General features: G+C 45.4%; 1 protein-coding gene across 1 annotated transcript; it reads left to right on the top strand.

Moving 5' to 3' along the window:
* The first annotated feature begins 3,723 nt into the window (after positions 1-3,723).
* Positions 3,724-5,612, top strand: paqr9 (progestin and adipoQ receptor family member 9). The gene has a single exon (XM_043702998.2). The coding sequence runs from the start codon at positions 4,009-4,011 to the stop codon at positions 5,017-5,019; it is 1,011 nt and encodes a 336-aa protein (XP_043558933.1). The 5' UTR covers positions 3,724-4,008; the 3' UTR covers positions 5,020-5,612.
* Positions 5,613-13,004: the final 7,392 nt, after the last annotated feature.

The raw sequence follows: 13,004 nt of genomic DNA, 5'->3' as shown, positions 1-13,004 counted from the left end.
TACGCCCATCCAGATGCCTTTTAAATGTTGTAATTGTACCAGCCTCTACCACTTCCGCTGGCAGCTCATTCCATGCATGCACCACTCTCTGTGTGAAAAAGATGCCTCTTAGGGCCCTTTTAAATCTTACCCTCTCACCTTACCCTCTCATATCTCTAGTTTTGGGCTCCTCAACTCTGGAGAAAAGCCCTTGACTATTTGCCCTATCCACACCCCTCGTAATTTTATAAACCTCTATAAAGTGACCCCTTGGACAGTGAGTAAAGGGTGTGTTTACATCAGTATTACAGACCAGGAAGCCTCAGTTGCCATCTCCAGTCTATAGGGGAGGAGCAGAGTCATCACCAACATGGGCCTCAGTGACCGAGGGCGAGACAAAAGAGCAATCGAATATAAAAAAGAACACAGAATGCTGGAGATACTCAGCAGATCATCTGTGCAGACAGAAACAGTGGTAACAGTTGGAGTCCATTATGATTTGGAGGAGCTGGTGTTGGACTGGGGTGGACAAAGTTAATATATCATAGAAGACCAGATTATAGTCCAACAAGTTTATTTGGAAGCACTAGCTTTCGAGCGCTGCTCCAATCACATGGTGCAGGAGCAGCGCTCAGAAAGCTAGTGCTTCCAAATAAATCAGTTGGTCTATAACCTGGTCTTGTGTGATTTTTAACCAAGTCTGTTCTACAGACAGACATCTGGATCAGTGGTGCTGGAAGAGCACAGCAATTCAGGCAGCATCCGAGGAGCTTCGAAATCGACGTTTCGGGCAAAAGCCCTTCAGGAATAAAGGCAGAGAGCCTGAAGCGTGGAGAGATAAGCTAGAGGAAGGTAGGGGTGGGGATAGAGTAGCATAGAGTACAATAGGTCAGTGGGGGAGGAGATGAAGGTGATAGGTCAGGGAGGAGAGGGTGGAATGGATAGGTGGAAAAGGAGCTGGGCAGGTCGGACAAGTCCGGACAAGTCAAGGGGGACAGTGTTGCTGGAGGTTAGAAACTAGGATGAGGTGGGGGAAGGGGAAATTAGAAAGCTGTTGAAATCCACATTGATGCCCTGGGGTTGAAGTGTTCCGAGGCGGAAGATGAGGCTTTCTTCTTCCATGCGTCTGGTGGTGAGGGAGCGGCGGTGGAGGAGGCCCAGCACCTCCATATCCTCGGCAGAGTGGGAGGGGGAGTTGAAATGTTGAGCCACGGGGCGGTTTGGTTGATTGGTGCGGGTGTCTCGGAGATGTTCCCTAAAGCGCTCTGCTAGGAGGCACCCAGTCTCCCCAATGTAGAGGAGACCGCATCGGGAGCAACGGATACAATAAATGATATTAATGGATGTGCAGGTAAAACTTTGGATGTGGAAGGCTCCTTTAGGGCCTTGGATGGAGGTGAAGGAGGAGGTGTGGGCACAGGTTTTGCAGTTCCTGCGGTGGCAGGGGAAAGTGCCAGGATGGGAGGGTGGGTCGTAGGGGGGCGTGGACCTGACCAGGTAGTCACGGAGGGAACGGTCTTTGCGGAAGGCGGAGGGGTGGGGAGGGAAATATATCCCTGGTGGTGGGATCTTTTTGGAGGTGGCGGAAATGTCGGCGGATGATTTGGTTTATGCGAAGGTTGGTAGGGTGGAAGGTGAGCACCAGGGGCATTCTGTTCTTGTTACGGTTGGAGGGGTGGGGTCTGAGGGCGGAGGTGCGGGATGTGGACGAGATGCGTTGGAGGGCATCTTTAACCACGTGGGAAGGGAAATTGCGGTCTCTAAAGAAGGAGGCCATCTGGTGTGTTCTATGGTGGAACTGCTCCTCCTGGGAGCAGATACGGCGGAGGCGGAGGAATTGGGAATACGGGATGGCATTTTTGCAAGAGGTAGGGTGGGAAGAGGTGTAATCCAGGTAGCTGTGGGAGTCGGTAGGTTTGTAGAAAATGTCAGTGTCAAGTCGGTCGTCACTGATGGAGATGGAGAGGTCCAGGAAGGGGAGGGAGGTGTCAGAGATGGTCCAGGTAAATTTAAGGTCAGGGTGGAATGTGTTGGTGAAGTTGATGAATTGCTCAACCTCCTCGCGGGAGCACGAGGTGGTGCCAATGCAGTCATCAATGTAGCGGAGGAAGAGTGGGGAGTGGTGCCGGTGTAATTACGGAAGATCAACTGCTCTACGTAGCCAACAAAGAGACAGGCATAGCTGGGGCCCATACCTGTGCCCATGGCTACCCCTTTGGTCTGGAGGAAGTGGGAGGATTCAAAGGAGAAATTGTTAAGGGTGAGGACCAGTTCGGCCAAACGAATGAGAGTGTCAGTGGAGGGGTACTGTTGGGAACGTCTGGAGAGGAAAAAACGGAGGGCTTGGAGGCCCTGGTCATGGCGGATGGAGGTGTAGAGGGATTGGATATCCATGGTGAAGATGAGGCGTTGGGGGCCGGGGAAACGGAAGTCTTGGAGGAGGTGGAAGGCGTGGGTGGTGTCTCAAACGTATGTGGGGAGTTCCTGGACTAGGGGAGATAGGACAGTGTCGAGGTAGGGAGAGATGAGTTCAGTGGGGCAGGAGCATGCTGAGACAATGGGTCGGCCAGGGTGGTCAGGCTTGTGGATCTTGGGAAGGAGGTAGAACCGGGCAGTGCGGGGTTCCCGGACTATGAGGTTGGAAGCTGTGGGTGGGAGATCTTCTGAGGTGATGAGGTTCTGTATGGTCTGGGAGATGATGGTTTGGTGATGGGGGGTGGGGTCATGGTCAAGGGGGCGGTAGGAAGAGGTGTCCTCGAGTTGGCGTTGGGCTTCAGCGATGTAGAGGTCAGTGCGCCAGACTACCACTGCGCCCCCTTTGTCCGCTGGCTTGATGGTGAGGTCAGGATTGGAGCTGCGCATTGTGAGAGTGAGAGGTTGGAGTGGGGGAGGGGGGTCGACAGGTTGAGGCGGTTAATGTCCCGGCGGCAGTTGGAAATGAAGAGGTCAATGGCAGGTAATAGGCCAGCACGGGGTGTCCAGGTGGATGCAGTGTGTTGGAGGTGGGCGAAGGGGTCCTTGGAAAATGGGCGGGAATCCTGATTGTGAAAGTAAGCTCGGAGGCGGAGGCGACGGAAGAATTGTTCAATGTCACGGTGTGTATTAAATTCATTGATGCGTGGACGGAGGGGGACGAAGGTGAGTCCTTTGCTGAGGACTGATCGTTCGTCCTCAGTGAGGGGGAGGTCTGTTGGAGGTGGGCGAAGGGGTCCCCGGAAGATGGGCGGGAATCCTGATTGTGAAAGTAAGTTCGGAGGCGGAGGCGATGGAAGAATTGTTCGATGTCACAGCGTGTATTAAATTCATTGCGTGGAAGGAGGGGGACGAAGGTGAGTCCTTTGCTGAGGACTGATCAGACATGTTGAGTGTCTCCAACATATTCTACTTTTATTTCAGATTTCCGCATCTGCAGTATTTTCCTTTTAATTGAGCAATCGGGTTACTCCCTGATCCCTATCCGATGTAACACACTGAGGAGCACCTTGTGGACAGTAACACAGGCGTCATCCTTCCAAGCACCGACAGGGGGAAGCGAATCCCTGTCCTTTTTAAACATGGAACAGCGTTCACCTTTCGCGTCGTTTGCCTTTATTATTTCCACAGCTGAGAGTACAACAGAATAAAACATCCAACAATGCAGCCTCCAAACTTTCATGATTTGGAGATGCCGGTGTTGGACGGGGTGTACAAAGTTAAAAAATCACACAACACCAAGTTGTAGTCCAACAGGTTTAATTGGAAGCACTAGCTTTCGGAGCGCTGCTCCTTCATCAGGTGGTTGTCGAATTTGCTCAACATCTTTTGTGACATCACACTGAAGAGTCTGGCAACAGCAAGTGTATATCACGGCTCTGCGGATGTCCCTGCCAGTAAAGGCTGCCCCTCACCTCTCTCAAAATGTTGAGCAGATATGTCTTTGCAACTCCCGTGTAGCTATTGTAAATACAAAACACCGTCATGACCACCTGACACTGGAACTTCTCACGCCAACTGTTAGCCTCAATAGCAATAACACCTAACTCCACCAGGATGTATCAAAGGCGGGGGATCGATTTTCTTGCCTGTGAAGAAATACCCCGTGAAATGCGAGAGTGCTTTATCGTTTCAAGATACCGAAGGCCGAATTCTACAGTAACAGAGTGTGTGTATTCTGTCCTGCAGCCCACAAACGAAACATTTAACTTTTGGACTCATTACATGCCGTTGCTATTTTTTCTGTATCGCTTTCATCAGATACTCTTCAAGAACGAGGAGCTTTGCTATGACCATCCATTCCTTTTACCGATGTGGTGTTTTGCCTTTGGTGTCTCAATAATCTTTGCTGAAAGTTGTGCCGCACATTTATTTAATTCTCTCTCACAGCAGCTCCGTCAAATCTTCTACTACATGGATTACGTCGCCTTCAACCTCTATGGGTTTGGATCCGCTATCGCCTGTTACTATTATATATTCCCATTGCTAACTGTCATGAACCCTATGCTGCTGGAAGGGAATGGACTATGTACAGAATACAGTCATGTGGTCAAATTTTACTCTGCTTTCTGTATTCCTGGGACATTCTTGTTGCTAGTAATTTGCACTATTGCCATTTGTAAAACTTATATTGACTGGGCACAACATCGCTACATAATCAGGGCAATTGTATTTCTCATACCAATCAATGTGTCAGTGCCCATACTCATCGATATTTTTTATTTTGACCTTCCTTTAAAAAATCCACACGTATTTTTTTATTTTTGGAGACAGCGCACGTGGCTTCTGCTCGCAATTATGTTTAACGTGAGCAGAATTCCAGAGAGATTTTGGCCGGGTCTGTTTGATGTGATAGGACAGAGTCATCAGTGGTTCCATTTGTTTAGTTTCCTGACTGTTAATGACCAACTCTGTTATTTGGAATATGGATTCAACATTTTTGTTGAGTCACCACCAATGATCCCGAAGTTTGCCGACACAATGGGCGCAATGTTCCTTTTGTTGCTGAGCTTTTTACTGGTGATTAAGGGACTTGCTAAGCAGTCACCTGTTTACATATATAATTAATAAAGTTTCCAAGTTGTGGATTTGGGCGATAAGACGATTGTGAATCCAACACGTTTTGCCTACTGCTAGGAATACTGCAGTTGTTTCCCATATTTCATCATCTCTTAAAGTTTTAGATTTCCTAACAGCAACGAGGTGAAATTTTTTATCGGCGTGGGTCAAAATAATTTACGATTGAGGTTAAATTTTGTATGATGTACAGCAAGATGGCTCATTTAATCCCCCCCTCATTCCTCCATGTATTGTTTAGAGATGTTTTGTAAGTGTTCCTTATCGGCTTAGCTTCCCACTCATATAAGGATTTAATCGGCAAATTTCTTTCATTAGAAGGCAATCTGTACTTTTCCTATTATTTTCAAATATTATTCAACTGTAAATTGGCTTGAATATTGTGATTCACCTGGCAGGGTCAATCTCTCTGGCAGATGATATCTCATCCTTTATTATAACATGATTGGAGAATAAGGCTAAGGAAATATTGGTAAAATTATAGAGTTTTGTAAGACTTCACCTGGATTAATATGTAAAACTTAGATCTCTGTACGTAACAGAAAGACATTTTTCCCTCAAGGGGGTGCAATAAAGGTTCAATGGATTGATTTCTGAGCTGAGATGGCTGACCTTATTAATTTGAACTTATATTATGTGACGCTTAGAAGAATGAAAAGTGATCACATTGAAATGGCTAGCTACAAGTGTCAGAACATGGGGTCAGCTATTTCTTGATATGATATTTCTTCACTCAGACTTTTAATCTTTGGAATTCTTGATCTCAGAAAGTATGGACACTTTGTTAATGGGTATATTCAAGAATGAGTCAAAAAGTGTGGTGCTGGTAAAGCACAGCTGGTCAGGCAGCATCCGAGGAGCAGGAGAGTCAACATTTTGAGCCTAAGCTCTTTATCAGCCTCATGCCCAAAACATTGACTCTCCTGCTTCTCAGATGCTGTCTGACCGACTGTGCCTTTCCTACACCACACGTTTTGACTCTGATCTCCAGCATCTGCAGTCCTTACTTTCTCCATATTCAAGAATGAGTTTAAAACAATTTTGGATTCTATGGGGGCATGATCATAAAGAAAGGCAGGGCAGGCTGATCTGAAGAACTTTTTGCCCCACTCCTGCTCATTCTTTAGTTTGTTGTGAGTAGGAAATTAATTTCCGTTTTTCCATGAGAAACAACTTATGTCATACCTTAGCCAAAAGTATAAAAACATAGGAAAAGTTTTCTTTTTTATTCATTCATGGGATATGGACATCACTGGCAAGAGCAGCATTAATTGCTCATTCCTAGTTGCCAGTCAATCACATTGGCTGTGGGTCTGGAGGCCAGACCAGGTACAGATGACAGTTTATTTTCCTAAAGGATATTAGTGAATAAGATGGGATTTTCCAAGAATTGGTAACAGTTTCACGATCATCATTTCACTCTTAATTCCAGATTTTTTAAATTGAATTCAAATTGGTCAAGACTGATTTTGAACCCAGGTCCTCAGAACATTCTCTCCATCTCTGGATTAATAGTCAGCGATAATAACATGAAGCCATTGTCTCCCCTAAATCTGCTTCTTCAGATATTTAAAGACTTAACAAAATAACTTAATGCTATAGAAAGTGAGTCTGGGGAATTAATAAGAGGATATAGAGAGGTGGCAGACAAATTTAATAGAAACTTTACATTGATCTTCACTAGAGAGGATACAAGTAATATCCTGGAAATAGTTGTAAACCAGGAATTGACAGTGAGTGAGGAACACAAGAAAATTACAATTACCAGGTAAGTAGTACTGAGTAAATAGTTGGAACTATAAGGTGACAGATCCCTATGCCCTCATGGATTTCATTCTCGGGTCTTAAAGGAAGTAGCAAGTAAGATATATAAAAAGAAACCCAAAAGAACTGTGGATGCTTGGAAAACAGAAACACAAACAAAACCAATATTGCTGGATAAACTCAGCAGGTTTGGCAGCAGCTGTAGAGAGGGATCAGAGTTAATGTTTCAAGTCCACTGAAAAAAAGAAGTGGGAAACATCCTTTCCACATCTATTCTATCAAGACCCTCAGGATCTTACATGTTTCACTCACTGTTCTAAAACCAGCAAAGGTTGTGCAACATTTCCTCATAAAACAAAACACCCATGCCACGTATTAGTCTGGTAACCCTTCTCTGTTAATGCATTTACACTTCTAATGTATTTACATAATTCCTTAAATAAAGTGACCAATACTGTGCACAGTACTCCAGATGTAGTCTAGTTGGTACCTTGTATAACTGAAGCATAACTTCCCTTCTTCAGTATTCAATTCCCCTCACATTAAATAATAACATACCTTTAGCATTCTTAATTACTTGCTGTACCTGCTATTAATATTTTATGATTCATGAACTAGGACAGCCAGATCCCTCTAATTCTGACCTGCTGCGTTTTTCCAGCAACACATTTCCATCGCCAACATCACTTGCCAGTTTTCAGCCTAAACCTGAAAGTTGACCAGGTTTTGTTGCAATTTCCTATGGATTGCTTCAGTGTCTGAAGAGTCACGAATGGTTCAGAAAATTGTGTAATGGTTGGTAAATATTCCCATTTTTGACATTTTGATGGAAAGTTGATGGAAAGATATTGATGAAGCAGCTAAAAATGGTTGGGTCAAGGACACACCCTGAGGAACTTCTGCAATTATGTCCTGGAGCTGAGATAATTGACTTCCAACAACCACAACCATTTCCCTTTGTGTCAAGTAAGACTCCAACTAATGGAAGGTTTTATCTGATTGCAATTTGCAAGGGGTCCTTGGTGCTACTCTTGGTCAGATGCTGCATTGATGTCACCTCACCTTTAGAGTTTGCTGTTTTGTGCATGTTTGGACTATGGCTGTAATGAGGTCAGAAACCAAACTGAGAATCAGTGAGCAGGTTATATTAAGTGCCAATTGATAGCACTGCTGAAGAACCTTCCATCACTTTGCTGACAAATAACAATGAACTGATGGGGTAGTAATTGACCAATTCTATTTTTTTATGGACAGAAATACCTGAGCAATTTTCGACATAACCAGGTAAATGCCAATGTTGGATGCGTGTTAGAAGCATAGTTACAAAAATACAATGTCCTATAAGGAAACAAATCTGCTATCCTTACCTGGGCTGGACTAAATGTGATTCCTGACATGCAGCAATGTGGTTGACTCTTACACCCCCTTTGAAATACCTTAGAGAGTAACTGTGGTATCTAAGCTGTTTAAGGACAGGCAATAAATGGCTATCTTATCAGTAAAACCAATATCCAGTGAATAAAGGAAATCTGTAGCACTGATGAATTATACACAATTCCAGAGATTGACACTTTTTTTTATTCTTAGTCATTTACTATTGGATGTGAATGTTGCTTGCTGGGCTAGCATTTATTGCCCATCCCTAGTTGCTCTCAAGGAAATGGTGAATTGTCGTCTTGAATCGCTGCAGTCCATTTGGTGTAGGTATACCCACAATGCTATTAGAGAGGAAATTCCAGGATTTTGACCCAGTGATACTGATTGTACATTTCCAAGTCAGTACGGTGATGGCTTGGTGGGGAACTTGCAGGTGGTGGTGTTCCTGTGTATCTGCTGCTCTTGTCCTTCTCACTGGATGTGGTTTTGGGTTTGGAAGGTGTTATTTAAGAAGCTTTAGTGAATTTCTGCAATGCATCTTCTCATGAGTACACACTGCTGCTACTACTGAGTGTTGGTAGTGGAGGGACTGAATGTTTGTAGATGCAGTGTCAATCAAGTGTGCTGCTTTGTCCTGGAGGATGACAAACCTCCTTAATATTGTTGGAGCTGTATACATCCAGGCCAATGGGGAGTTATTCATCACACTCCTGACTTGTGCCTTGTAGGTGATTGATAGGTTTTTAGGAGGCAAGCACACTCCTATATTTCATGCCCGTTGATCGGCATGCCAATTATGGAAGCTGCTGCCATGCAAGGACCTCAACAATTGGTCAGAAATGGGTTACTTTTTTTTTAAAGATTAAATTCCCTAGTGTGGAAACAGGCCCTTCGACCCAACAAGCCCACACCGACCCTCTGAAGATCAACCCACCCAGACCCATCTCTCTCTGACTCATGCACCTAACACTATGGGCAATTTGGCATTGCGAATCCACCTGACCTGCACATCTTTGGATTGTGGGAGAAACCAGAGCACCCAGAGGAAAACCACAAAGACATGGGGAGCCACACAGACAGTAGCCCAAGGCTGGAACTGAACCCAGGTCCCTGATGCTGTGAGGCTGCAATGCTAACCACTGAGTCACCATGCTGCCCTTGTCACCTGTTGCAAGACTCTTCATCTCTGACCTGATCTTGTAGCCACAGAACTTAGATGATAATTCCAGTTCATTTTTTGGTCAATGACAACATGACACAAAACTTGGAAATGTAATAATGAGTTATGAATGCAAAATAAAAACTGCAGATGCTAGTCATAGAGATGTACAGCATGGAAACAGAGCCTTCGGTCCAACCTGTCCATGCCAACCAGTTATCCCTACCCAATCTAGTCCCACCTGGTGATCTGAAATAAAAACAGAAAGTGGTACAAAAACACATCTGGTCAAACAGCTTGAGAGAGAGAGATTGTGAGGTAATGTTATTCACAGTGAACAGCACAACTTGCAAGTTTTCCTCCAGGCTATTCACCAAGTTTGAAAATTCTTCTGTTGCTGGGTCAACGTCCTGGAGCTCCTTCCCTAACAGCATTGCATCTGCCTATACCAAATGGACTGCAGTGATTGAACAAAGCAACTCACCAACACCTTAAAGGCAATAAATTCCATTAATTTGTAAAAGAAAAACCTGCAGGATAAATAATTGCCATTACAAGGGTACAAATTCTATTAAGGGGAAATCATATGGCAATTATATGAATTTACTGAGAATTTGAGTCATTTTCACCAATAGTGGATATTTCTCAATATAATTTGACACAGTGAATTGCTATAATTATTGGAGGTGGATCTTGGAAAAAATCTCAAGAATAGGCTGCAGACAATAATTCTTATTAGTCATCCTCACAGATCAGAGAGACTTGAAATCAGTTATTGATATAACTTTCTCAAGTTAAATTGAGAGGAGTCTTGGAGCAAAGTGGCAAAGTCTCTACCACTGAACCAGGAAGTAGTGGTTCCAGTCCCAACTGCGTCAGAGATGTCAATTTTCCAGCTCCTTTGATGCTGCCTGACCTGCCATGTCTTTCCAGCTCTACTTTTTAAGCAATATGTAATAAGATAACTGAATTGGTTGATTAGAAAAAAATCCCTCAGGATCTTTCCCTTCACGTAGTCTTCATTATCATAGAGTTTGCAACTGTCTGTGTAATCTCAACACTGAGATAATTTGAGTTATTTCTGTGAGAACAAACCAGATATTCAGAAGGTGTCTATAAAGTGTCAGTGAAACAGTTAGAAACTGAGAAAGTTGAGGAAGGGCTGTTACTCCTTTGACATTTGAGTCATAGAGATGTGCATCATGGAAACAGATCGTTTGGTCCATCTTGTCCATGCCGACCAGATATCCTAACCTAATCTAGTCCCATTTGTTAGCACGTGGTCCATATCCCTCTAAACCCTTCCTTTTCATGTACCCATCCAGATGCCTTTTAAATGCTGTAATTGTACAAGCCTCCATCACTTTCTCTAGCAGTTCATTCCATACATGCATTACCCTCTGTGTCAAAACATTGCCCCTTAGGTCCCTTTTAAATCTTTCCCCTCTCACCATTAACCTACACCCTCTGAAGGGCTTATGCCCGAAATGTCGATTCTCCTGTTCCCTGGATGCTGCCTGACCTGCTGCGCTTTTCCAGCAACACATTTTCAGCAGTAACCAATGTCCTGTACTCAATGCTCTGACCAATAAAGGAAAGCATACTAAACACCTTCTTCACTATCCTATCAACCTACAACTCTACTTTCAGGGAGCTATGAACCTGCACTCAAAGATGTCTTTGTTCAGCAACACTCCCTAGAACCTTATCACTAAGGGTATAAGTCCTGCTCTGATTTGCTTTTCCAATGTGCAACACCACGCATTTATCTAAATTGAACTCCATCTGGCACTCCTTGGCCTATGTGATCAAGATCCCATTGTACTCTGAGGTAACCTTCTTCGCTGTCCACTACACCTCCAATTTTGGTGCCATCTGCAAACTTACTAACTATACCTCCTATGTTCACATCCAAATCATTTATATAAATGATTAAAAGTAGTGGACCCAGCACTGATCCTTGTGGCAAACTACTAGTCACAGACCTCCAGTATGAAAAGCAACCCTCCACCACCACCCTGTCTTCTACCTTCAAGCCAATTCCATATTCAAATGGCTAGTTCTCCCTGTATTCCATGAGATTTAACCTTGCTACTTCTTCAAAAAAAAAACTAAATCAAGTTTGTGAGACATGATTTCCCACACACAAAGCTATGCTAATGATCCCTGCCTTTCCAAATACATGTAAATTCTATCCCTCAGGATTCCCTCCAACAAAGTGCCCACCACCCACATCAGGCTCACCGGTCTATAGTTCCCCGGTTTTTCCTTACCACCTTTCTTAAATATTGGCACAATATTAGCCAACCTACAAAGTGGGTTCACCTTAATACCTTTCGTAATCCATGAGATTCTTTGTGGATGATATTTTCAAATGAGACTTCCTGCCTTGCCCATTGCAACAAGCACAGCAGTATCAGCTCCCAGAAAATCTAGACCATTTATTGCTCTCCATATCCCAACAACATTTCCCCAATTCCTCACATAAATTACTACCACCAGGCATTTCCAATAGATTAGGCCATTAATTCCCATCAGATATTTCCCATAGACTATTCCAATCAGGTGTTGCTAACTGATTACCAAACTAACTTGCATAATTTAAAGATGAAAATAATTTATTAAACCCCTCAGTTTCATCATACACCAACAATCCCAGTGGTTAGATCCACTAAGATTACTAAACCTCTGACTCCTCAATTCCCCTGTACCAAGTAGACACCATCGAGCCCAGGGGACGATTTGCGAGGTGACTCAATGGTTAGCACTGCTGCCTGGGTAAATATATACTCAATGGGCTAAACAGCCTACTCACATCTCTAACGGATTTTACCAACAGACACTTCTCCCGCTCCCGACCGCGTTCAAATCTAGCGCGTGCACCTCGAGTGCGCATGACCAATGGACGAAACCAATCAGATAGCCCCGACCGTGCGGCTAATCCGCGGACGGCAGGCTGAGCCAATCAAAGAGCTCAGAGCCGTGGAGGCGTCACTCACACCGTGAGGTTGTGGCGACGGACAGGCGCACGCGATAGAAACCACGCTCGTGACCCCTGAGTGGGCGTGGCAATATCAAGGCGAGGCCGGACTGGGCTCCAATGTGAGAGCGGGCGGCGCACGTCGGGCGCCATGAAATGGGCGCGGTCAGAATTCGCCCCGCCCTATCCTCCGAGAGGGCTCGGTCAATGATCCAAGTGGGCGGGGTCAGTGACTACCCACCCCGTGCACTGAATGGGCGAGCCCAGTAATAGTCCCCGCCCCTGTGCACTGTGTGGGCGGGGGTCAGTAAGAGTCCCCGCCCCTGTGCACCGAGTGGGCGGGGGTCAGTGATAGTCCCCGCCCCTGTGCACTGAGTGGGCGGGGTCAGTAATAGTCCCCGCCCTGTGCACTGAGTGGGCGGGGGTCAGTAATAGTCCCCGCCCCTGTGCACTGAGTGGGCGGGATCAGTATTAGTCCCCGCCCCTGTGCACTGAGTGGGCGGGGGTCAGTGACAGTCCCCGCCCCTGTGCACTGAGTGGGCGGGGGTCAGCAATAGTCCCCGCCCCCTGTGCACTGAGTGGGCGGTGGTCAGTAATAGTCCCCGCCCCTGTGCACCGAGTGGGCGGGATCAGTATTAGTCCCCGCCCCCTGGGCGGGGTGTGGGCGGGGTCAGGGCGGTGGCGCGGTTTTGTGAG

Source organism: Chiloscyllium plagiosum, unplaced genomic scaffold (assembly GCF_037043375.1).
Source record: "Chiloscyllium plagiosum isolate Xiang-an unplaced genomic scaffold, Cpla_swu_hap1 HiC_scaffold_13, whole genome shotgun sequence".
In the NCBI taxonomy this organism is placed as follows: Eukaryota; Metazoa; Chordata; class Chondrichthyes; order Orectolobiformes; family Hemiscylliidae; genus Chiloscyllium; species Chiloscyllium plagiosum.
Note: the sequence above shows the minus strand (reverse complement) of the source record. Positions and strands in the feature narration are given on the sequence as shown.